Here is a 27,665-nt window from a genome sequence, read left to right on the forward strand (position 1 = left end):
CTTAATTACCTTGTCAGCCATCTTCCAATGCGCCCCTAGCGGCCCCCTCAAAAGCAAGCAGAGTTATTGCCTTCTTTTCTGTCTGCTTCTCTCTGTCTAACTAATATATTGAGTGAACGGGCCTGAGATGTGTGTTTTCAGACTGGACCTATGTACTCACAGGCTATTGTACATATGGTGATGCACCGCAATATTGTAAAATAAATGGGAAAAAATGTCTTGTTCTGGAATTAAGTTAGAGTGAAAAGCACACGGTAGAAGTGAATAAAATTATACATGATGTGGAGAAGGAGGATAGTTTTTCTGTCATAACACTGGAACTCGTGGACACCCAATGAAACTGCATGTTGGAAGATTCAGGGCAGAAGAAAAAAAGCATTTCTTCACACAGCACATAGTTAAACTAAGGAATTCACTCCTACCAACCTTGATGGCTATACTCTGCCTCAATGGATGGTTGGCAACTGTGAAAACAGGATGCTGGACTAGATGGGCCACTAGCCTGATCTAACTGGCTATTCTTATACAGATCAGCGTTTGTAGGTAGAGCGTTTGTAGGTATAAAGAAAACACATGTTTAAGCTAAGGGTTATGTACAAAAGAAGCAAACCCGGAGCTAGAACTATGAACAGAGTGAAGATACGAAAGGGCATTATTGTGGAGATTTCAAGCAAGTTCACTGAATCATAGAACATTGGAGGGATCCTAAGGGTTATCTTGTCCAACCCTCTGCAATGCAGGTATCTCAGCTAAAGTATCCATGGCAGGTGGTCAGCCAATCTTTGCTTGAAAACCTCCAAGGAAGGAGAGTCCACCCACTTCTGAGGGAGTCAATTCCACTATTGAGCAGCTCTTACCATCAGAAAGTTCTTCCTGATGTTTAGTCAGAATCTCCTTTCTTGTCACTTGAAGCCATTGGTTCGGGTCCTATCCTCCAAATTTGGAGAAAACAAGATTGCTCCATCTTCCACGTGACATCCCTTGAGATATTGGAAGATGGCTATCGTATCGCCTCTCAGTTTCCTATTTTCCTAGCTAAACATACCCACTCCTTCCAGCGTTCCTCATAAGGCTTGGTTTCCAGACACTTGATCATCTTGGTTGCCTTCCTTGTTCCAGCTTGTCAATATCCTTCTTAATTGGTTGTTTTGCTATGTAATATTAGACCTTTCTCAGATAACTAACAGTGTAGTCTGTTCAGAAGTCGGTCCTGTTGAATGCAATGCCTCTCCTCAGTGCCTGATTAAGTAAGAGATGTAGGTAGATGGTGAAATCTTCAACAGTACATGACAAACCACTAGTTGTGTAAAGAGTATGTATTGTAGGACAAAAACAGCTGTTACCTCTTCCTCCATCACAGGGCCATTTACTAACAGTTGCTTTATGAGGACGATCCAGACATTGTATTGTCTTGTGAATATTTTTATGATTGAAATTTGAGTTTATTTTTAAATGGCCTTGTGAAGATTTGTTTCATTAAAAGAAATAATGATGATGAAAATAACCATTCCTTTTGATTCGACTCAGTAGTAAAGCCCCATAATAAAAACACAAGTCATTTCAGCTACTCACTTCTCTCTAGCAGAGAGACACAGAACATCTCAATTGATACAGAAAAAGCTATGAAATCATCTATTGAATGATGCTTCTTTTAAAAGTGTTAGTACAAAAAGTAATTTGTTCTTAGAAGTAGGCAATTGTCAAGTGTGACCCTGTAGTAACGTATTTACAGCCCAATTGTCTTTCTTTTTATAGGCTTTTATGGTGAATGAGTGGTAGTCGCTAAATAAAATATGATGACCAAACTGTGGCATTTCATAGTACAACCCCACAAGGACCTGATCCATAAGTGATTAGAGGATGCAACAGCCCCTTAGCCATTAAAATTGTCTATTTGGTGCCATATGTGCTGTTCGAAGTTTTCTAGTTAATATCGCTGCACTTTAAAGGCTATTTGCAGCATTTTAAGGTAATTTTGTGTCATTTGCATGGAGAACATGAGATTGTGGCACACATGGAAATTCAAACTGAAATATTTTATGTAAAGTAAATGATCAAACCTAGGTATCTTTGCATTCAAATGATATCCTGAGGGTGTTCTTCTTGCTAATGTACTTTAACAAAGTTTGATGTGTTCTTGATTTCAGGTTGATGTAACTTTTTTTTTGGGGGGGAGGTTAAAATTCTGAATTGTTGCTGCTCCTGAACAAATGTGTTGATCAGAACAAAGCTATCCACCGGACGTTGCACGTTTCTGAATATTGTGAAACATCTCTCAGCCCAAAACTGTATCAAACATTTTTTTTAAAAAAAGAAGTGTATGTTTTTCAAGAAAATATGTTTACAAATGTGCATTTTGAGAGAATATAAGTTTTAAAATGCATATTTAAATATGTATTTAGTGAGAAATTTTATATGGATTTTTTAAAAAAAGGAATGCATATTAATGTGGAAAGTAGGATGAAACAGATTTATGAGGAAGCATGTGTGAAAACCTCCTTGGAAGGTGATAGACTCACCTTTAGTAAAGGTAAAGGTACCCCTGCCCGTACGGGCCAGTCTTGACAGACTCTAGGGTTGTGCGCCCATCTCACTCAAGAGGCCGGGGGCCAGAGCTGTCCGCAGACACTTCCGGGTCACGTGGCCAGCGTGACATCGCTGCTCTGGCGAGCCAGAGCCGCACACGGAAACGCCGTTTACCTTCCCGCTACTAAGTGGTCCCTATTTATCTACTTGCACTTTGAGGTGCTTTCGAACTGCTAGGTTGGCAGGCGCTGGGACCGAACAACGGGAGCGCACCCCACCACGGGGATTCGAACCGCTGACCTGTCAATCAGCAAGCCCTAGGCGCTGAGGCTTTTACCCACAGCGCCACCCGTGTCCCTAGACTCACCTTTAGTGGAGGTTTTTAAACAGAGGTTGGATGGCCATCTGCCCAGGTATGCTTCAGTTTAGATTCCTGCACTGCAGGGCATTGGACTAGATGACCAACTCTACAATTATATGCTTCTTTGCAAGATACAGAGGAAGAAATGGGCTGGCTCATCCATCTCTAGCCATTCTTCCCTAGCCAGGTGTACATTTCGTGCACAACAGAAGCAGATTTTCAAAGACAAAAGGGAGGACTTCTTTGCATAGTGCCTTGTTGACAAACGGATTTTGCTGCCACAAAATGTAGGGCTGGAACTTCTTCAGTTGAGGATTAGGCATGGAGGATAAGTCTAGCAATTGCTACAAATCATGATGTCTACACACTGCAGAGCAACACTAGGAGAGGGTTATTGCTCTCTTTTCTCAGTTGTAGGCTTTCCATGGGCAGCTCAGTGGTCACTGGGAAACAGGACGTCCAGCAGAATTGTTTTAATGTACTTAATGATGCACAGTAGTGGTGAAGAGGCAAGGAAGACATTTCTGTAAAGGAGCCTTTGAGGTCCTTTGTCAGTGTGGAGTTCCAGATCTGATACCCACTGAGAGCTGCAATGGACTCAAACTAAAATACAAATTGTCTGCTAGTTTTGGCTACCAATTTCCGGGAAGGTCCTCTGTAAGTTACCCTTTTCATGAAATTTGGCACAGGGAAGAGTAAGCTCCCATACTGTTGCAAGCTGAATGGCAGGCTGCCCTTTAATCTCAGCGCACCCTCTGAATAATTATGGGGCAACATTTAATCTGCAATTAAAGCATTAGTTGATTAAGCTACTAAATAAATTGATTGAGGCTTGCGAGGCTTCTTAAAGGCTCTGTAACATGAATTAGCAATTCTTCATCCTTTCCACTATACACATGTACAGGTGGGTCACCCATTCAGGCACTTAACTCTCAGCATATAAGTAGATTTATCCTATTTGATGGGAGCAATTGTCCAAGAAGCTAAAATCATGCTTTAGTGCCTGACTGGTTTACTAGACCTAGAGTGATCAGTCTCTTTTAGAAATGAGAGGAACCTTCGAGGCTGAATAGCATGAAAATAAGGGGATTTTATTCTTGACTTACACTAGAGAGTACCTGAGAAGAATGGTAATTTCCCTCTTTTTCAGTCAACATTTTTTTATAAATTAGGCCTTAACTAGGCGGACCAAGAGACGCGGGTGGCGCTGTGGTCTAAACCACAGAGCCTAGGGCTTGCCAATCAGAAGGTCAGCAGTTTGAATCCCTGTGACGGGGTGAGCTCCTGTTGCTCAATCCCTGCTCCTGCCAACCTAGCAGTTCAAAAGCACATCAAAGTGCAAGTAGATAAACAGGTACCGCTCCGGCAGGAAGGTAAACAGCATTTCTGTGCACTGCTGTGGTTCAACAAGTGGTGTTGTCATGCTGGCCACATGACCTGGAAGCTGTCTGCAGACAAACTCCAGCTCCCTTGACCAGTAAAGCGAGATGAGCGCTGCAACCTGAGTCATCCACGACTGGACCTAACAGTCAGGGGTCCCTTTACCTTTAGGAGGACCAAGTTTCAAATCCCTACTAAGCTATAAAGCCATGGGACAGCCATTATCTCTCAGGCAGGGACAGTAGAAGTGGGAAGCAGCAATATCACTGCCACTCCCTGGGATAGTGCAGCGCTTGTTCAGGATGGTGGCAAGTTTGAGAATTCACAGATGCACCTGCAGAAGCAGTGGATTGGCTCCTCTGACGCCCTACACAGTCCTGACCTCACCACTACCCTGCTGCTCTACCCCTTTCATCATTCAAATAAGTGACATGAAAACTGATGTTTAAAGGCCAGCTCTGCCCCTCTGCTGCTTCATCATACCAGCGCTCCTGTACTTAGCCTAACATGCTACTTGGGTAACTGCCTGAAATCCTTGGAGGAAGAATCCCCCATCCTAGTGGGATGTCCATCCTAGTAAATATGCATAAGAAGATAATGTTGGTATTTTGTGTTGGGAGGAAGAGCAGCTAGCTACATCCCTGGTAAGAAAAATGGAAAAGTGTGCTTGAAACACACATTCACACAACCCATGTAAGTGGAACCAGGATGAGTTGTGGTGAGGATCTTAAGGTACCAGTGGCGTTGGCTGTAGTGTAGACTTTACAAAGAAACTCTGCCTAAGTTTTTGTTCATTGGATCTTAGGCAGACAATACCTGGGATTACAGAACTTCAAAGCCTAGGGGATCCCTTGAGTTGTGCTAGCATACTTCCCCCTTGAGCAGGGGTCAGCAAACTTTTCCACCAGTGGGCTGGATCGCCCGCGCACGGGAGCGTGAGAGAGAGGGCGCACGCGTGCGCATGCACACACGCCTGCCGCTCTTTCCCCACTGATTTTCAGAGACATGGTGGGGGAGGAGGCAACGTCTGCAGCTTCCTATTGGCTGTAGGAGCTTCCTGCAGCCAACAGGAAGCTGTGGCTGTGTCCCAGTGCGCCGATTCAGCTCTGCACAGGGACTGACCGAGTGGGCAGCAAGGACCGGGGGCCAGTTTAATAACCCCCTCAGGCAGTATCCGGCCCGCAGGCTGTAGTTTACCAACTCCTGCCCTTGCATGTTAAAATCAGTTTCAAGAACTTTGCACAGCTAAGCTATGGTTAGTGTCCAGGACACTAATAGATTAATTTTTTTTAAGGCAGTTGAAAACTCCCTGGAAAAATAGAGGTGTGATTTGACAAGAACAAAACTGGAAGCAAAACCGAAAAGACTGAGCCAATGTTGCAAACTGGGAGAGAAGTCTCCCAAACAAGATGTACTTTTCCGAAAAGCTTGCCAAGGAAGCTCATAAATATTGAGTTGGTTCTGGGAAATTTGCCTGTTATATTCCAGCACCCAGGACTCAGCATGCAGTCCCCTTGTTGGACTGTGATGACTTATACAACTCCATGTCTTAATCTTCATTCCAGGAGACAATAAGCTCTGTCAGAAATAGTTCAGTGAAGGGAATTATGTACATGATAATATTTTATGATGAAAAACACCAATTTTGTAGACTTACCTGAGAGTTAAGTTCTGATTGATATAGTGAGATTTACATTGCGTTTATACATAAGATCGTATGAGATTTCTAACCTAGAAATATCTGCAAACTTGACAGAGCCCTCTTTAAATTATTTGGTCTTCATATGGCGTGAAAATGTGGGTAGGGATGATCCAATGAAGCTGAATGACAAGAAGATAGAGGGCAGACAATGGAAGTATTTCTTCACTCAGTGCATAGTTAAACCATGGAATTCACTAGCACAAGACTGAGTGATGTATGCCATCTTGGATAGCTTTAACAGAGATTTAGATAAATTCATGGGAGAAAAGGCCACTAATGGTTACTAGTTCTGCTGGCTATATATTGCTTCCAATATCAAAGGTAGGAAAACAGCTGCTGGGAAACCCAAATGGTAAGAGTAAGCACTGATGTCTTTCTTATTGGCTTCCTACAGTTACTGTGGGAACAGAATGGTGGAGCAGCAGCACCTTTTGTATGTTGAACTACTACTGCAAAATTCAGAGCAAGGAAAACAAGCTATCTTGTAGTCCACCCTGTTTCAAGTTATGTCAGAGGCACCTCCTTTTTAAGGTGCTGTTGTCCGCTTCTCAATCGTTATTCAACAGTGTCCTTGTGTGTTCTTTCTCCTAGGTCTACATACAAACCACCACACTTACAATATCCATGAATTTAAGTGCTTCAGTGGCCCTGGGGATGCTTTATATGCCGAAAGTGTACATCATCATCTTCCACCCTGAACTAAACGTCCAGAAGCGGAAGCGCAGCTTTAAGGCAGTAGTGACAGCAGCAACCATGTCGTCGCGACTGTCACACAAAACTAGCGACAGACCAAATGGGGAAGCAAAAACAGAACTTTGTGAAAATGTAGACCCAAACAGTAAGTAATCTCGAACTTGTTGCTTTCTCTGCCGGTGCTATGCTAGGGGTCATGTTGAGAAGTGCCTTCATAAGTTCTGATCTCCTATTTTGAAGATTATACACAGATAGCTAAAGGTATCTCATCTCTGTGGGAAGCTCTTTTTATGACATTTATTCTTTCTCCATTGCTCTTTGGCTCTTCCCCACTGAGAGAGACCCTCTGCGCTACTCTTGAAAACCACAAGCATTTATTCCTCCTTGCCTCACCTTCTCTTTTAGGAATAGGCTTCCAAGTATAGCAGTTTTCTTTCATAATTGACCCCAATACTGTGCCCTCATTCACACCTGCCCTATATGACTGATGGTCTTAAATGGAGAGGCAGGACATCTGCCTGGTGGTCCCTCTCCTTTCTGTGTCTGACTTACTTGGCTAATTCGCACATCTGTTAATCTCTGTGGAGGCATTTTCTCCATGCTTATATCCAGTACTGAAAAGTAGGAATACAGACATAAATCACAATTATTATTATTATTATTATTATTATTATTATTATTATTATTAAAATCACATGTGGTTCTCAGAACCTGAGACTAAAGCATTCACAGGCAACACAATCTCTGTGCCAAATGTGAGGAAAGAGAAATTTAAAAAGATTTATTTTGATTGATTTGTCCTCTAAAGTAGATGTTATTTGGTGTTCCATAGTACAACAACTATGGGAAAGAAACGCAAGCTATAGACAGTGCTTAGTTAAAATCAGTGTTACTTCAATACTGACAGGATTTGTTCATTTAGAAACCGTTCTGGTTCTGTGTTGTTATATGGAATATGGTATATTCAAAATTTCTGAATGAAGCAGTGACATTTTGCTCTTTCAGTGAGTAGCACACTCTAGGAATGAGCGGCACAATCTGGGGATTTTTTTTTTTGCATCAAGAGAAATGACATTCTTCCTTTAATATCCTCAGAAACAAACTATTTGAAAATATGCAAATTTATTTAAATAGATCGATTAAAAAGCAGGTGATTGATTAACCATTTTGACTGACAGCCCTAATAATAACCCGAGGGCTCATGTTAACTTGAAAGTTATACACACATGCAAATTTGATGCAAATTATATGAGAAAACATTTTAATAGATATGGTTGTCTTCCTTAGAAGAATCTATAAACTCAAACTTCACATTTGTCAACAGCCGTTGAAGTGTCATATAACAGACTCAACTTCAGGCAACTTCTTTCAGTGCATTGCAGAAAGCCTTTTGTGTCCAATAGTGTGTCCCAGCTTCCTTACCAGTTAAGGAGATTAAAGGCAAACCTCTAGAGGAGGCAGGAGAAACACATTGCCTTCAGGACCACCACATATATAAATCCAAGTGGCAGTTGAATATGTGCACAGGTAGTCCACACTACCAAGGTCCCCAAATTCACAAGCAGTGCTTGTGATGTCAGAGGCTCCCCTTCACCATCCATGTGGAGGAAGCCTTGAAAGGGCTCATATATCGAAAACTAAAACGTGCTGATTGAGGTCTGAAATTAAGGCAATAGCTCCAGCTAGTTGCAACCTGTGAGATGGAGCACCCTTAAATACTATTCTGACACAATCCCAAATCATTTCAATGTATATTACTCTGAAACAGAGCCTGATGACTTATATACTTAATTTAGGAATGAAATGTTCTTTAAGAGCTATCTTTGGTTTAACAAAGGTTGTTGCTGTGAGGTGTTTGGTGGGATTTTACAATGTGTTCCTTTATTTAATGAAAAGATGAGGTTTTATATCCATGGTCTATATCTATCCCCACAGGAGATTCATGTACCTCAAAACACTAGATTGTTTGGTGACCGAAAACAATAATAAAAAGCTAGCAATTGACTGTGTTATTTTGCTGCTAAGAGTTTAACGTTTAACACACAAAAAACATATTTCTAGTGCAAGCAGACCTCACAATTGGTGCATTTCATAAGCGTAAGAGAGGCAACATGTTTTAATGACATACGTGCCTCAGGTAAAGCACTGATAATGGGGTTATATGAGGTTGCAACAAATTATATGCAAGATCACCTCATTATATATTGCTCCATCTTCAAACATTTTTTTCTCCCTACAACCTCAAACACCAGTAGGGGTTTCTAATAATATGTTTCCTAATTGATCTTCTGGCAGTGATTTACTGAAGGCCAAAAACAGTGTAAGTGAAAGTTATTGGGACCATTCAGTGCACCATGGGACTGACCAAAGTGGAATGGTGGGGGACCATTACCTGCATGTGATGCTCAGTGAGTCTTGGTGAATGGCATGAACTGAGCCCTTCACTAACAAATGCAGTGGGCAGCTGGTTGAGATGCATTCAAATATGAATCCATTCATATATGGCTCTTTGCTTCCACAGAAGCTTTCGCAAATGGAAGTGGGATGGAGGAGATTTTCACATATTTCCCCTTCCCTTGCACTCCTGCCCTCAAAGCACTTCCCACTCTGTTCCAAAGACTCTCTTGCCAGTCCTCTAGAGCAGATTTTCAGAAGGGGCAAAGGGGGAATTAGTGAAAATCACCTCCTTTTTGCAGAAACCTTCACTGTATCAAAGAGCCTTCTATGGCAGGAGGCTGAAGTGGGTGGAATCCAAAGCTTTTCCTGTCTTTTAACAACGTTAAAAGTCTCGCTAATCACTAATACTGTTATCATCTGATATGTGCATGTTCTCCTCATTGAGCAGCTTTGCTTTGCTATTACATGTTTGCATTATAAGTATTTTCCATATGTGATTGTGTTTAGAAATAAATAAATCCAGCAGTTTATAATGAGCAGAATTGTTGGAGGCACTGTTACTTCTTCTCTTAAATTGTTCATTTTCTCTCATGTGTTTCACTGGTTGAATTTCACGGTTATTTGACAAAATAACTCATAGTGTTATCATTTGAATAAGTGAAGTGTATGTTGTTCTTGATAGAAAGTGGCAAATTTGGACAAAAGCAAACAACTCACCATATTTATCTTAATTTCAATGTCTGTGCCTGTTGTCTTTAGCTTCTTTAAAAGATTAATATATTTATGAAATCAGCAATGAGAAATAAGATCTCACTTCTTCCTTAATGAAAGGGTTCCCTTAAAAAAAAAATAGAATACTTCTTTTCAGAGAAACTACTTCTCAAATACTACTTTCTTCAGAATGTTTGAGAAGCAAAACAATTTTCCTCCAGGCATGTGACCACATCAAGTCATTATCTTAAAGCACCCACCCACCCCTTGGGTCAGAAAATCATACTACGTAGAGTTCTTGCATAATTATGTCAGATAATAACATTAAATTCATTGCCATAAACCTTCAAACATCAAGTGAATCTCCCTTAAGAAATCACAATTCCATCCCTGATTTCTCCTATTTGAGTTTAAGTGTTTTGTGATGGAGCTCGGAAGTTGCATGTCAACCCTCACAATCGATGAAATTTGGATGGTTGTGTAAGGCAAACATAATTTATTTAAGTGGAAGGCCAGCTGCCTACTTTTGTGTTCTCACTTTGGGGTCTTTCTTTTGAGACAGTAAAACATTCCTTACCTACACACACACACACACACACACACACACACTGTTAATTTCCTTTAACTTTTCTACCCACATACCTGGAAAACGTGTGTCTATCTGTATGTTTTGATTTTGTTATGCTTCAGAAGGCTCTAAAGCATGAGCCTTCCCTTAAGGAAAAGTCATTGCTGCGTATTGAGTGGAGATGGAGAGTGTAAAGAGCAACTGAATGGCCACTGGATGCTGGAATAAATGGGCCTTTGGCTCAATCCAGCAATATCTTTTTTGGTTCTTAAGAAGCATTGGCAAGGTCAGTACAGTGCCAACATACCTGCAGAACCAGGCCAGTGCTACATTCAGAGCATCTCCACCATACTGACCTCATCTCCGCTTCACCCCTTAGTCACTCAGTCACAATATACAGCAGAGATGCAGGCAACCTGAGGTCAGGTAAGCAGTGGCTCCCCTCTTCTCCATCTTCTATTAAAAGCATACCATGTGATACTTTCAGAATAGATGTAACACAGGCAACCCCAATTCTGGCAATGGACTCATCACTAAATGAAGCTTCCATGTTGTCTTCAAGTATAACCCCACATATTACAATGATTACAGCTTTAAGTACAGTCATACCTCGGGTTACAGATGCTTCAGGATGTGCGTTTTCAGATTGCACACCGCGTCGAACCTGGAAGTACTAGAACGGGTTTCTTCTGGGTTTCGGCGCTTGTGCAGACGCGCTAAATCACGCTTTGCACATGCGCAGAAGTGCCAAATCGCAAACCGTGTGTGCACAGACGTGGTGCTGCAGGTTGCGAACACTCCAGGTTGTGAATGTGCCTCCCACACAGATCATGTTCACAACCCGAGCATCCACTGTACTGTAATTGAATCGGGAGGCTACCGGTGTGTGAATCACCATGTATTGCAACTCTTTTTTTCAAGCCAGCAAGTTCTCAGCTGGAGGAGTTGCCTTCTTGACCACCATAATGAAAATGAAATCAGTGCCTCAATGTGCTTCAAGAGTAGATTTGATACATTTAGGACTTCTAACCCCCTCACATATACTCATCTCCTCTGAGTTACCATGGAATATAATTTTAACTGAAAGTGCAGCACAGACAGGCAAAACTGAAAAGCTTTGTTGCCTCCCTATCTCTCAAGGGAGCAAAAATTCTGTAAGACTTCATTTAGGATGTTTGTGACGTGAAACATGGCAGTTAAGAATCTACTCTGTCTGTGGAATCCCATCAGTGGATTGTGAATGATGTACATGTGAAATGAAAACATCCCATGTTCTACTTCAGAGAATGAAGTAGGCCCCACGATGCAACCACTGCTCTGCTGTGCCGTTTCTTTCGTTTGTTCATTTGTATCAGTTCCTAACATCATTGGCATGTTGTTGCCTAATTCATCTTTTTATGGTGGGGAATGGTGGGAGTTTCATAAGACCAGCCAAACGAGAGAAGTATGGAAGACAGTGAAGACTGATAGCATAGCTGAATATAGGGAACTAGATTCTGGATGTTAGCTGGTGCAAACAGTTCCAGGCCTTTCTGGAATGCAACCAGTATATTCCTTTGATGTGTAGGCACCTTCTCTTATGTTCAGAGGTACCTGAAGCCTTCTGTGAACTGATTTGTTCATTGTTAATTTACAGGACTGTAATTTGTGTGTTGCCATATCCCCAAACTTTATAGTGTGCCTAAACCTAGCTCATAAATTAAAGGTTGATATTCAACATCACACAAATGGGCATCTGTTCACGCAAAGCGACTTCCCCTTTCTCCCCCCCCCCCCTGTAACTCTGTGTTCCTCAATAAGCTATGGAGGACCCCAACCAATAACCATCTATAGCAGATTTTGAAGTCATGCAGGGGGCTACAAAGAGGAAGAGACAATGGGGAAGTCCGGATGTGAGAGCAGAAGTCCTTTCCGTTGCTTGACTGAAACCTTTTGATATCACCCCCCAAAATTACCTTATCTATTCAAATGTGTGCATTACATATACCAATATATTTACTTTTCCTGTAGACTGCATACCACCTGTAAGAAAGAGTGTACAAAAATCTGTTACTTGGTACACTATTCCACCTACAGTATAGCTCTTGCCTGCTTTCTTAGAAGGTAAGACAAAGATCTAACTTTTACTGCTTAATTCTTTAAAAAGTTTTTTAAAAGCAAGTTAAATGTCAAGAATGTACATTTGTTTCAATGTAATAATGGAACTAAAGATGTCAGATTAATCAAAACTAGTCAACAAAGAAATAATATGCAAATGAAAATCTTAAGGGGAGGCAAAATCAGCCAACGTGAGCCACCTCAAGAGCATAGAGCAGGATTGTGGAAACTCAAAAGTTGCCTTTGGGCCTTTCCCTAGGGTTATAGTTCGATGCCAAATATTGTCACTGTGAGCAGGTTCTCCAGAGACTTATGAATTATGAGAAGCTGTAGGGGTCTTCACATGACACCCTCCACATGTATTTGATGAAGGGAAGGAGGGTCACAACTGTGGGCCATACCCCTCTGTTGTTGGCATTCCACACAGCATGTCCCTTCCAGTGACCGTGTTGGTTAGAAAGGATACTAAATGTGTGCAGTTCTACCTTGTGTTCAAGCACCCTGGACTAATCAGGGTTCCTTGTTATTTAAATGTTATACGCTGTATATATGTGTATATGGCTGTATGCACACGGAGTCCTTTGTCACCAATAACATGGGGCATGGCCTGCAGGTTGACTCATGCTCCCTCCTATGCATCCATTGAACACTAGAGAGAGGAAGCCATGTGAAGACTATTCTGTGGGGTGGGATTAAGTTGCTCAGTCATCTGTGGTTTTCAGCATTGTAGCTAGATTTCTGAAGCATGCAGTGTTTAGTGGGGAAAACACAATTATACGTTAGCAGTATCCTCCTCAGAGTTTGGAAATAAAAACATCACAGCAATGTAAGCTTGCTGTCTGTATATTCACTAAATGTTGCAATCCTATAAAGGAGTAAACCCCAGTGAACTTAAGGAGGCTTCAGTTCCAAATGGGCATGTGTAGGATCACACTGCACATAAAGGTTTTGCATACACAGCTAAAAAATATTTCATTATAATGTATGGGCTATCTTTACAAAGTCTGGTGGAAATTACTTTTCGGTGACTTCAGCTGTAGGAAGTTATTGCAGCATTGTTTGGAAAATGTATGGGTCGTTTTTGTAATCAACCCAATCTAACAAATTTCCATTTCAACTTCTGAAAAAAATAATAGAATGGGAGAGCAATGGTAAATTTAATACAGTTAAATGTAAAATGTTGTTAAGCATGTCTTTAAATTCTTCTGTCATAACACAATAATCTTATAGTGGACTCATCAGAGACATCCAAATGGCCGAGTTAAGAGTCAATGTAGCAAGAAAAAAGGGGATGTTCCTAACAGCAGCAAGCAGGACTGGTTAAGACTGCAATCCTATGCCTGATAAGTTAGTACAAGGAAGTCACTGAACCTTCTAGTGTATAGGGTATAAGCACTGGACTGTAGAGCACTGATTTCATTTCTATAAAAGAGGTAATTCTCCATAACTTTTATGAGAATCTGCTGGATCAGATCAAAGCCTGTATAATCCACCATCCTGTTCTCACATAGGCTAACCAGACGCCAGTGGGAAGCCCATTCACATGAAAACCATTCTATGGTCTTTTAAGCACTAGGTGAACCCCCCCCCCCCCCCGGCATTTGAATTTCAGTTGCTGTCATTTTCCTGAGCTGGTTTCATGCTAGTTTGTTTAATGCTGTTTTTAAGGGTTGGGGGGATGTTGCATGATGTTTTGCCTTACGACTAATTTTTAATGCATTCTGTACTTTATTGTGTATGTAAACCACTCAAGAGGACTGAGTGGACAATATACAAATGTAATAAATAAATATTTTCCCTAAATAGTTTATTTAAACTGCTTGAACAAAAGCTGGAGATGAGAACTTACCTCCTTTGTTGTCAGGGCAGAAACTGGAATGAAAAAGCCTTCTGTTCTGCATGGGTCTCTCTGAAGTGTCGCACCAGGAAAGCTTCAGTTTCCCGAGTTTCAAGCCAACAGCTATTTCACTCTCCTCATACACGATTTGCCCTACTTTTAAAATAGGACAGATATTCACAGCTCGGCTTTACCTGTGGTCCTTTGGCATTTGAATTTCTTCAGCAGCAATATTTGCTTTATAAAAAATAACACCCTAACCACTTAGTAGCTCTTCTGTATTCCAGAGTTATTTGCCAGCAAGAGGTCAGCTAGTTCTTCAGCTAGCATACAGCACAATATATTTATCTGAACCCACCCAGCAATCATCTGTTTTAGATATTAGATTCCTGATTTTAAGAAAAATGACAGGATCCTGCCCACCTTCCTCACCGCTTTGCATTATCTCACTTTAAACATGTCGTGCATTTATCAGACCTGAATTTGGTGCCTTAAGTAACGTAGTATATTAGAAGTCCAGTTTTACAGGAACTGAGTTAAAGAGATGCTCACTCAACTGAGATACAATCCTAAGTCAAAACCCAGAGCCAAGCACCTGGGCATTGTTGTTTCCAAAGCAACAGCAGCATGGTCCAGTACCTAAGCAGTATCTAACAAGTATCAGCAGGGGAGAGCAATAGACCACAGCTTTTCAAGAATCGTTTTAGCCTGAAGCAAAGCTTTGTTTCCCCCTTTTGAGCTCCGCACCAGTGGTGGGTGTTCTTTTAACTGTGTCTTACTACAGTGTGAGGATAACAGAAGTTTTAGCTTCTGAGGCTTCAATCCTAAAACCACACTAAGTCCCATTGAACACAGTAAGACCTATTTCAGAGAAAGCATGCATGGATTGTGTTCGAAGAGCTCCTTACTGCGCCTAACTGGCTGCTTTTCTGGACTGCTTAATTTTTAGAAGATGGTTGCTTGTCGTTTATACAACCTTCATTCAATCCAGGGCTCCATCACAATTAACCATGTTGTGCTTGCCAGCACTGAGAGCTTACCCCTACCACCAGCAAGGGGAACCCATTGTAAAACAGGGTGGGGCTTTGTATTACAATTCAGTCCTCACCTAAGGCTTCCCTGTGCCCTGTCCTCTTTGGAATGAGTGTGCCACTGTGCATTAGAAGTCACATGCAAAGCAATGTATTCACATGTAGAATAGCACTTGCTTGACTGTCACTTCACCCAGAGCTGGATTTAGGTTTGAGGAGGCCCCAAGCCAGGGGTCAGCAAACTTTTTCAGCAGGGGGCCGGTCCACTGTCCCTCAGACATTGTGTGTGTGGGGGGGGGCGGACTATATTTTGGAAAAAAAAATGAACAAATTCCTATGCCCCACAAATAACCCAGAGATGCATTTTAAATAAAAGGACACATTCTACTCATATAAAAACACGCTGATTCCCGGACCGTCCGCGGGCTGGATTTAGAAGACGATTGGGCCGGATTTGGCCCCCGGGCCTTAGTTTGCCTACCCATGCCCTAAGCTCCTGAAGGTATTGGGGCCCTTTATATGTCCAGCTGTCCTTTCTCAACAACAAATTGTCGCTGTTTTTTGTATTGAATATATGCTATATGGTAATTTATGAACCTAATAGGTATCTAAAGCCATTTGCACATAACAATTAAGAGCCTACACAATTCAAAACACTGTTGCTGTATGTAGGTTTTATTTGATTTGATTTTATCTTATATTTTGGAAATGTACATCCAGTTTTTCTTCCTTTAATTTTTTTGGGGGTCCCCTTGTTTAGCTTATACATAAATCCGGCATTGACTTCACACCATCTCACATACAATTAGATGGTTGACTCTTTTGGCAATGGCCACATTCAGATGATCATACCCTGGCTTAATAAATGACTCTTTCGGCCACATACTCCATCCTTACACCATCCTTTCCTTCCTCAGTGTGCTGTGATAAGCCAGGAAGCCACCAGATAACTCTTGTTTTCCATTTTGTTGGAATTGAGAAATGGACGTTACCAGATTTGGTAAACCTAAACCACAATTCTTTCAGCTGTTTGTTGGAGAGGACCCTTAACAGCATTGCTTCATTGATTCAGTGAAGCCCAAGTGTCTGCATACTGATATGGTACCCTGCCTGGAGACCTGAATTTAGGTGCACTCAAAACAAGTCCATTGATTTCAACAAGACTGATAGTAGTGCACAAAGTTAAACTGGTGCAGCATATGTCTTTGTAAGGCTGGACCTAGGCGACATAATCCTCAAAGTGTTGTGCGGCATTGGAATGAACAGAGCTTGTTCCAGCAAGGTTTTTAAGGATCAGTAGCTTCATTTCCTAATACATTGCTGCAGAATGCCTCTCCATCTGGGCAGTTAGAGAGCTGTTCGTTGCCTGCATTAGCAATTCACATAATTATTGATTACAGCATTAGCCCTTACCATCTGTAAGGTGTTTCCTAAAGGCCAAGCTCTGTTATCCTGCCCACATTAGCTGCTGTATTAATTTAGTTGTCAGTGGATATTTCAGCCCTCTGGGCGTCTCTGCTTTATTTCCATTCATTATATCGTTTTCTTTACCCTTTGGAACTCAAAACAGGTGTTCATGCTAGATAGCCTGATGGGGAATTTTTTTTGTGGGCCTTAGGCTTCCTGTGTGTCTTCACCTATACAGATTTTCTTTGAATTGTTTCTAATTACTTAGAAAATTGCCTGGAATTAAAATAATGAACACCGTGTTTTTAGTAAATTTTAGAGCCAATAACAGTGCCCCAGCAAATGTATAGATTTTGAAAAGAATGACCATACGCAGAGGGATATGTTCCAACAGGAAAATGTTTGCCTGTATCATGAGGTCTTGGGTAGTTTTAGTGGTGCCACCAGGAAAGGACTTTGGGGTAAATATGCCAGGCAGAATGAACAGGAGGCTCCCCAAACTCAGCAGGGCCAGCTCACTTACATCTTAAAATAAGTGAAGAAATAGAGTAGAACATTAAGTTCAAAGACTAAATTATCTAATTGCACTACTGGTGAGTTTCCCTGGAACATCTGGATGAACATCGATTGTTGGCTGAAGTGGCTCTTCTACTGAACAATGATTTTTTAAATATTCTTCTGGTGTGCCTTTCCTGGCCTACTTTGTTAGGGGGAAAGATCAGTGTGCTAAATCTACATGATTCCTCCCCACCCCCCGCTAGCATTCTTTAATTCTAATTGGTGATGGTGATATTTGAACATACACATCCCAGATGTGTTAGAATGGTAAGGCTTATCAGATTGAGCTAAGAGATAACTATGATAGGGAAGGCATGTCAGAAAACACAGTAAGTGTAGGTGTGTGAGATAAATTGTGTGCAGCCCACGTCTTTATTTTTTTAAAGTTCCTGCGTGAAAATAATACAATAGCCCAAAGACCATAAGTCAATTATCTGTATCAAATTCTCCTTTCAATTGCTCCCTGAAAACTCATTTATCTCCTGGATGCAGTGTAGTCATACATGAGAGCAACTCATGTCAAAATGTGCCATTTTTCACTTGCTTTTGAATAAGGGTACAAATGAATAGTTGCCATAGTTACTGTTAGTTGATACTATGCCGATCACATTTGGGGGATGCTATGAAGATCATACTGTGTGCATGCACACAAAAGCTTATACCCAGAACAAACTTAGCTGGTCTCTAAGGTGCTACTGGACATATTATTATTATTATTATTATTATTATTATTATTATTTATTTTGACTGTGTCAGACCAACACAGCTACCTACCTGAATCTAGTGTAGCAATGTTTGGGTCATTTGATCAAGTGGATAAAAGTTACATTCAAAACTACTGATTTCTCTACACTAGAGTTGCCAGAGTGATTGGCTAACACTGTTCACTTTCTCGTTTGTAAATAGTCCATTCTGCTTTTTTCTTTTCTTTTCAAGTTAATGGGCATGCTCTGAGAGAGCTTGAGCAGCCAAAACCTGTTGATAACATTTAGATTTGAATCTGACTTCCCTGAAGCACACGAGTGAGATTTAGGAAATGCTAACACTTACAAATGGGGGGGGGGGTGAGGATGGAAATAAACAGTGGTCTTAAAATATGAACCAACTCGAATCCTGCAATCATTATCTGATGCCCTTCTTCGTGTGCCTCCTCTGCAAGAGGTCCAGAGGTTTGCACCACAAGCACAGGCCTTTTCTGTAGTGGCTCCATTTGTGGAACGCTCTCCCCAAGAAGACTCACCTGGCACCTGTTACATATATTTAGGCGCCAGACAAAAGCATTTCTCTTCTCCCAGACCTTAGGCTAATTAAACCATCTCTGGTTGTTTAAACTGGGGGGAGAATTGGTTTTTGTTTGTTATTCTGTTATGTATTTTTGTGTTTTCATATTGTAAACAGTCCTGTGATCCTTGGATAAAGGGTAGTATTTTAATAACAACAACGGTAACAACAACAATAATACAAGATTTAATGGTGGAAGGGGGAGCCAAAATCACAGTCTTTATTTGAAACCTATTTGTATGTGAAGCAGCTATTAATACTTCAGTTGCAAGCACAGCAGTGCTGTATAAGTGTTGCTTTGAGATGAGGAGAAATTCGTTTCCGTCTGCATTTAAAGACAAACCCACCACAATATGTGAACCCGAAGCACAGCCAACCTTCGAAAGTTGCACTTCTCCTAATTTTGCAATGCAGTTCCCCAGCCCACTAATGTTTAACAAAAATGCATATGCTGGGGTAAAGTGTGAACAAAAATGCACATGTTAGCAAAACAACATATAAAAATACAGTGTATTGGGCAAAATTACATGTAATCATCATCATCATCTTTTATTTATATCCCACCCTCCTCGGCCAAAGTCGGGCTCAGGACAGCTAACATCAGGTATATAACATTGGTATAAAATCAAACAATAATTAAATTACCTCTCTCTCTCCCCCTCCCCCCAAATCCTAAGTTCATTTTCCACATCAGTTTGTGGTTTTTTTTAAGTACTTATGAAAATTCATCAGCATTTTAGTGTGATATACAGTGGTACCTTGGGTTAAGTACTTAATTCGTTCCATAGGTCTGTACTTAACCTGAAACTGTTCTTAACCTGAAGCACCACTTTAGCTAATGGGGCCCCCTGCTGCCACTGTGCCACTGAAGCACGATTTCTGTTCTTATCCTGAAGCAAAGTTCTTAACCTGAAGCACTATTTCTGGGTTAGCAGAGTGTGTAACCTGAAGCATATGTAACCTGAAGCGTATGTAACCCGAGGTACCACTGTACATACATACATACATACATTCCTGATATACACCCAGCCTGATGGAACGCTCTGCCACAAGAGATCGGGGCCCTGCAGGATTTGACATCTTTCTTCAGGGCCTGCAAGATGGAGCTTTTCCGCCAGGCCTTTGGTCAGGGCTCAGCCTGACTCCCCTTTTTGTATAAGAACTAGTATGAAAGAGGCCTCCCAGCATTCTCACAGGCCCATATAAGATCAGCGTAAACAGTTGGATCTGATGAGCATTTACTGTTCCTAACACTAACCCTGCGGAAAGCCATCTAATTAGACTTTAAGACCACTGTTTATTTCCATCCTCACCCCCCCCCCCCATTTGTAAGTGTTAGCATTTCCTAAATCTCACTCGTATGCTTCAGGGAAGTCAGATTCAAATCTAAATGTTATCAACAGGTTTTGGCTGCTCAAGCTCACTCAGAGCATGCCCATTAACTTGAAAAGAAAAGAAAAAAGCAGAATGGACTATTTACAAACGAGAAAGTGAATAGTGTTAGCCAATCACTCTGTCAACTCTAGTGTAGAGAAATCAGTAGTTTTGAATGTAACTTTTATCCACTTGATCAAATGACCCAAACATTGCTACACTAGATTCAGGTAGGTAGCTGTGTTGGTCTGACACAGTTGAAATAAATAATAATAATAATAATAAAATGTCCAGTAGCACCTTAGAGACCAGCTAAGTTTGTTCTGGGTATAAGCTTTTGTGTGCATGCACACTGCATGATCTTCATAGCATCCCCCAAATGTGATCGGCATAGTATCAACTAACAGTAACTATGGCAACTATTCATTTGTACCCTTATTCAAAAGCAAGTAGAAACTAGCACATTTTGACATGAGTTGCTCTCTTCAACATCAACTTTGTTGGACTGGTTGTATTGTTGAGATGCCTGATTATCATCTTCCAAAGCAACTACTCTATTCTGAACTTAAAAATTGAAAGCATAATGCTGGTGGTCAACAAGAGAGGTTTAAAGACTCTCAAGGCAAATCTTTAAAAATGTAGTATGAACATCAACAATTGGGAAACATTGGCCTGCGAGCACTCCAATTGGAGAGCAGCCTTTACCAAAGGTGTCATGGACTTTGAAGACGTTTGAACTCAAGCGGAAGGGAGAAACGTGCTAAGAGGAAGGCACGCTTGGCAAAACCTCACCATGATCACCTCCCCCCCAGAAACCTATGTCCCCACTGGGGAAAGATATGTGGATCCAGAACTGACCTCCACAGGTGACCAATGTAATGCCTCCCAGATATTGCTGTTCTACAAATAAGTAGTTTTTTAATATTATGTTTTAATTCTCGTGACCCACCCTGGGACCTCAGGGTGAAAGGCTAACAACAACAATAACTCCCAGCTTCCCTGACCATTGGCCATGTAGGTTGATTGATGGGTGTTGGAGGACGACATTTTCAGATAGGGCCGGCCCACACGAGGCAAAGTGAGGCAACCACCTCAGGCAGCAGGATCCACATGGGCAGATCCTGATGTAGATCGTTTTTGCCCCCTTGTTCCTGATGTAGATCTTCACTCACCCCTTCTTCCCTGATAGGGAGCGGCTGCCATTTTGTGATTTGCCTCAGGTGTCAAAATGTCTTGGGCTGGCCCTATCTGCAGAGCATCACATTGATGACTACCCCAGTGGTAGGCTTTTCACAAGAACACTCGAGAGGGTTTTTTAAAGGTTCCATAAGATATTCTTCATTACTAAAAGTGGAACCATAAAAATGCCATAAAATATTTGTTTGATCTAGGTACATAAGCATGTGTGCTCTGAGACAATTCAAATCACTCATCATTGCAAGTAAGCGGCTGGGCTGCTACTGTGTCCAGTGTTGCATGAACTAAGGCATTAAAAAGAAATCTCATCCAAAGATTGCAGAATGAAAACATCTGCCAATTTGCATTTCTTCTTGTTTTTAAGCAGCTGAAATATGTTAAAGTGATAAATGAGCTACAGAGAGAAAATGAGCTAGCAGTACAAAAACTGTATTTATTGAATTTTGGCACCAGCAATAATATTACAGTTGTACATAAAGGCATTTTGGACTGAGGGTATAATGCGATAGAAGCTAATTCAAAAGCTTTACTGAAATTAGTAGGGATCATGTATTTCAAATAAGAACGGACAGTTCAGTCTATTTCTGGCCTGTGACACTTTCATATGTGTTCATTTGTAAGTCCATCTCATTTATGCATTCATCTGTGGTTTTATTTGTATTTTTTAAAAAAACCTGCATTCATTTTAAACGTGTTTTGAATGCATTTTTCACAAAATATGCATTTCTAAACATATATTATCTCAAAATATGATTTTCTAAGAATTAAATTTCAAGATACTCATTTTAAAATGCACCATGTCTTTTTTGGGGAGTTGAGAGCTGCATTGCAATATTCAGAGGCACAAAAAAATTATAAGGAGTAACTACATGTTTATTTGCACATTACTCTGTGAGATGCAGATCAGATGAGTTCACAAGAATAAAATTCCTCAAATATATTTAATGTTGTTTTGTTGTTGTTGTTTTCATTTCTATACCACTTTTTATTTTTAAGAAAAAATTCAAAGAGGTTTACAACACATTGAAACATCAAATAAGCACATACACCAAGTATTGGCAAAACCTATTGGTGTTTCGCAACCTCCTGACTAGTTGCAGAACCTTAGCCAGACCTAGCAGAGTACACACAGAAACCACGGAAGCAATTGGTGACTTGGCTGCAGACAGAATAGACGAAGCAGGAACCAAGAACTTGTAGTTAGGTGTTTATTATATACAGTGGACTATTTACAGGAACAGAACACAGATCTTTAGCTAGCTCTCTCTCACACGACTCACAACTCCTACACTGACACAGAACAACTCTGTACCTCTGAACTCCTGAACTAACACATTCCAGTTAGTAGGCCATTAATTATCACGCCTTTGAAAGAGCTTGACCAATCAGGGAGCTGTCTTCATGTCTCTGTTATCACCAGGCAGACTTATTCCTTCAGATTGCCTTCTGGCTGTCTGCCAAACCTTAACTGACTCTGTGTGAGTAGCTGCACATACACAGTTTCCCAACACCAAGCTTAGTTTTAGCCAATCAAATGATTGTGGTAAATATATTCCAGCACAATCCTAGCCATGTCTACTCAGAAATAAGGCGCTACTGAATTTAATAGGGATGCTCCCAAACAAGTGGCGTTAGTACATATTTACCTGAGAGTAAATCCTACTGGACTCAGTGGAGATAACTTCTGAGAAGTAGGAGACATTGTTTAGATTACATATACAGCAACAGCAATCAGCATTCTCTTGTGAAGACGATACGTGGATATGCGAAAGCTGCACATTTACGGGTAGAATAACGCTGAAAATATATCAATTATAATGTATTTGTATCACAACTTTGCATCCAAGGAGCTCAGGACACTATTGTGAGATCATTCCATTTTATCTTCACCCCTTGCCTGTGGATGGATTAGGCTCAGAGATAAGGACATTCTCAATGAATTTTATGACTAAATTGGGATTTTATTGCTCTTAATAAATATAGTTTGCTGGTTAGCTTTTCCAGCACTTGTCTTAAGCTCTGTAGTTAGTAGATGAAGTGAGAAATTCCGGACACAAACTTAATTTAAATTAAAGACATGTAAATGGTAATGCCCTTGAAGGCTTGCCCTGTCTCACAGCATATAAACTTGTCCTGTTCCTAATTAAGGGTTCCAGTGAACTTTGCCAAAGACTCTCCTCCCTGGAAGAGAGAGGAGTGGTTGTGGGCGGGAGCCCGAGCACCGCCCCCTAGCAGGGGGCAACTGCCCCCTGCCTCCCTAGTTCACCTGGCTGGCGCCACGCCCACCGGCCGGCACCCAATCAGGTGCCGCCGGGGGGGGGGGTGTCCAGCTAACTATAACCTACAGCACCAGACCTCCCCTCGGCCTCATTCCTCTTCATCCCGTCGAGAGTCACCCACCCTCCACTCCCTTTAGCTCAGGGTCTTGGCCTTGCTATGGACCTTAGGTTGGTCGCCCTGGTTAGTCGGGGGGCCTGGTAGGAATTTTTCCGCATAGCATTAGGCCATTTGGTTTTTTCGCCTACCTCATAGCAACCGTCACAACTTTTTGTGGTATTGGTGGGTAGGTTAGGCATTGGATTAATGCGTTGTGGTGTGTTGGAAGGCTAGGTGTGGCCATCGCCTAAGCCTTCAATTTTGGGTATTCCGTTAAAGGAATCTGGCGGTCGTGTATTCTGTCCAATGCCTGCTTGGCGGGAGGCCATGGCACGACCCCCGGTGACATCAGGGGAGAGCCTATAGTTGTATTAGCATCAACAGGCTCCGCCTACTGGTGATTCAACCCCTGTGGTGGACATCCAATGCCTAAGCCAATACCTTTTCACTGCTGTAACCAATAAAGTTGTGGCCTTTTCATGCCCATAAACCATATATCATGTGCCCTTGTGTATTCATTTCCATCTCGCGGGGGTCGGGTCCTCGAACCACAAGCTTGGGTTTGGAAACTTCAATTCTCTAGCAGACACTTTCTAAGACACTGCTTGTTGTTGGAGAAATAACAACGGCTTGCTGCAGTTGTTATTTCAAGGACCGTCATACATTGGTGGTTCACTGCATTTGGTCTCCTGGGTCACCAATTGGCCAGGTTGTATCTCAGCTAGTGCTTTATGAATGAATGCACTCAGACACAGGGCATCTCTCCAATGTCACAGATTAGCTTCAGAGTTCAGTACCATGGCTTTTAGTAAAGAATGGCATGGACAGCAATGTGGTGGCAATGCACTTAATTCTGAGCTTCCAATTTGAAATTATTCGTGGCACCCACCTCTTTCCTTGCCACACATTCTGCTGCTTCTGCGCAAACATACTGTGAAGCACCCATGCAAACGACTTCACATGGGCCTGTTCTTCTAACCTACAATCAGATCTATTAATGTCTATACAATACTGGTTACAGGTAGGTAGCCGTGTTGGTCTGCCGTAGTCGAAACAAAATAAAAAAAATCCTTCCAGTAGCACCTTAGAGACCAACTAAGTCTGTCATTGGTATGAGCTTTTGTGTGCATGTATCTGAAGAAGTGTGCATGCACACAAAAGCTCATACCAACAACAAACTTAGTTGGTCTCTAAAGTGCTACTGTATACAATACTGGTGTGTGATGATTCAGAGGGGGGAAAGCTATTTGTGTACTCTTGGGAGGCAGAGAAACACCCTCAATTTGATAGTATAGCATGCACCTGGAAATTATTATACTGAGCTATTTTGGATGAAAAAGGAAAGGAAATCAGCCCTGAGCGCTCACTGGAAGGACAGATCGTGAAGCTGAGGCTCCAATACTTTGGCCACCTCATGAGAAGAGAAGACTCCCTGGAAAAGACCCTGATGTTGGGAAAGAAGGGGACGACAGAGGACGAGATGGTTGGATAGTGTTCTTGAAGCTACCAGCATGAGTTTGACCAAACTGCGAGAGGCAGTGAAAGACAGAAGTGCCTGGCGTGCTCTGGTCCATGGGGTCACGAAAAGTCGGACATGACTAAACGACTAGACAACAACAAATTTTGGATGAATATCTCACCAATAAAACAAACTGAAGACTCTGAACTGCATAGATAACTAGACAGAACTGAAATTCTGGCAGTTCGAGAAAACAATGAGTCTTGCTATTTGGGGAGAAAAGGCAGCAGGTGAGTTTGATGGAAATCATTTCCATGCCTGGCTTAAACTGTGGAGAAGCCAACACAGTCTTGCAAAAAGAAAAACATGGTTAATGGCATTGTTTAAATGTGAGAAAGTAATTTGCAATTCTTTGTTATCTTTCAAGTCACTAGAACTTAAATGAGAACAGACATATTCAGCAGTCTTAAGACAGTTTACATTGAAATGGCTCTCTGTGATTTATGCTTTTTAATTAAAGGCACTTAAGGTTTACTGTAAATTATGTGAGCTGGTTTTGTTTCTGAATAATGCATCTTTGTTTCAATCACAATGAAACAATGTAGCTACACATTTATTAAGACCCTCTGCCACAGAACACATCTTGGGTTCCTTGCATACCAAAGAATGGAGGCAAGAGAGTAATTCACAAAAATAATACATTCATCAAATTAAATGATTTCCTACCCTGCATAACAAAAAATGCTGCTCTTCTAAGAATTCATCCATGCTTAAAAATAAAAATAATAGCAACCTGCTTAGGTTTCCCTAGGTAATCACTAATCTGTTGCCTATGTTCTCTTTTTGGTCCATTTATGCCTCAACTCTGTGCTGTTAGAGGTTCAGGGATGCTTTATAATTTGCAAGTTAGATGGAATTGATATAGATATTTGAATAGTCTACCAATTGATCCAAGGGTGGTGCTTTGGGGGCACCTTACAACTCTGCAATCCTATGATTCTATTGTAATTCTGCTTCCAACATCAATGGAGCATAATTAGACCCACAATGTAAATTGTGTACATTCAATTAATGTGCATGGTTTTTGTCCCAAAAAAGTAAATAGCACTGCAAGGAAGTCCTTGGGAAGTGGGATGAAGATATGGGTTTTTGTTCAGACTGTGGGAGGAAGAGAGATTTATTTTCCCGCTCTGCACCACCCTTGGTTCAGGCTTCCCCATGAGTCCTATTCACATAACAGAAGAGTGCATTAATTGCATTAACGCAATTCATGTCACATCTTATTTGACCCTTAATCTCTTACCTGTAGAAAGACCATTCCTCTGTAGAGCTCCTAACATGAATGGCCATATGGCATCTGCATTTGTCCACCTTTTATCTGTAAATATTTAATCTTCAGCATCACTTGCTGTGAAATGAGACTGCCATTATTTTGGCCATTGCCCAGTGAGAGCTTCCAGATTTGTGTTATAAAGGTTTAATACCTACACTTAGTTTACCATAACTGGTTTATCAAACAGTTTGACTTGAGTGTAGAAGCACTTAGTTTATTTTAATGAGTATCCATGTAATTACAAATACTAATCTGAACATTTATCGTTCAACCTTAATATGCTGATGGGTACTTTGCTTTAAGTAAATTCCTTCAAGTACACATTGATGGGTCTTCTGTGCTCTAAGTAGATTGTAAATTATTTTAAAATATTGACAATATTAATGATGCACTCCAGAGGATAGTAGTCTCCGACAGACTCTACACTGCATCGATTAGCTAGCTATACTGTCAATAGATACTACCATATTCCAGATGGCACACAGTAAAGCACATATTTTCTGCAAATTATACAAAAGTAGCTGAAAGTTCCCCATCTCTTGGGAATTCTGAGAAACAACAAAAAGCCTGAGATTTATAAATTGATAATAAAATATGTTCACTTGTGTGCACACACATGACCTGACCATGGAAAATCCGAATAGAATCCAACCCAGAATTTGGTCCTTTAAATTAACACTGTTTCCTTTCTCCTGCCCCTGATCACAAAACAGTATGTTCTCTGTGGGGAACATATTAACATTGACATTAATATTAATTTATTATTTATACACCAGCCATATGGCTGGGTTTCCCTAGGCACTCTGGGCGGCCTCCAACAAAATATAAAAAATACATTGAAACATCAGTCATTAAAAACTTCCCTAAACATGATGGCAAAGCAGACCCCTGCAGGATTACTCACTTGGCACATGGCTCAATTTCTGTATCAGCTGTCACTATTACAAATGGGGCCAAAACCAATGGTGAGAGATATCTTTGGAGCTGTCCACATCAGCACAGTTTGGAACTGCTACATCAAATTGGGCAGCGATATCTTCAGAGGCATCTAGATTGGCACAGTTTGAAACTGTGTGGTCCACCAGCTGAATTCAAAACAGGGTCTGATGGCATTGAATCATAGGCTGAAATCCACTCCTCGAACCTACCTAACTGGGCAACAATATTTCCAGAGGTATCTGAAGTGGTGGAGTTCAGAATGTTTCGGTCCACCATCTTGATTCCAAATAGCATGCAGTATTCAGAAAACTGCCTCCTCCCTCTTGGGAACCACCGTATCAGGTTTGGTGATGGTATCTCATGAGGCTCTGGAATGCACAGAGAACAGATGAACAGACAGGCACACCACCTTCCAAAATATATGGTAGATCTGCTTAG

At 41.2% G+C, this 27,665-nt stretch overlaps 1 protein-coding gene and 1 long non-coding RNA gene across 4 annotated transcripts in view; one reads left to right on the plus strand and one right to left on the minus strand.

The window, feature by feature from the left end:
* The window catches only part of GRM7 (glutamate metabotropic receptor 7), a 399,167-nt gene that overhangs the window by 357,415 nt on the left and 14,087 nt on the right, over positions 1-27,665 (plus strand). For 2 of the 3 annotated variants that reach the window (XM_083424909.1, XM_083424907.1), the window contains 2 exons: positions 6,561-6,807; positions 12,349-12,441. In XM_083424909.1, coding sequence (XP_083281035.1) covers positions 6,561-6,807; positions 12,349-12,419 — 318 coding nt within the window. In that variant the 3' untranslated portion in view covers positions 12,420-12,441. The remainder of the gene's footprint in view (positions 1-6,560; positions 6,808-12,348; positions 12,442-27,665) is intronic. The other variant, XM_083424908.1, reaches the window with a different exon arrangement.
* LOC310671084 overlaps positions 24,055-27,665 on the minus strand; it is a 46,114-nt gene continuing 42,503 nt past the window's right edge. The window contains exon 6 of the long non-coding RNA XR_014507762.1: positions 24,055-27,595. This is a non-coding gene — a long non-coding RNA (uncharacterized lncRNA). The remainder of the gene's footprint in view (positions 27,596-27,665) is intronic.

The sequence above is a fragment of the Podarcis tiliguerta genome (genome assembly GCF_965153285.1).
Source record: "Podarcis tiliguerta genome assembly, chromosome: 2".
Classification (NCBI taxonomy): Eukaryota; Metazoa; Chordata; class Lepidosauria; order Squamata; family Lacertidae; genus Podarcis; species Podarcis tiliguerta.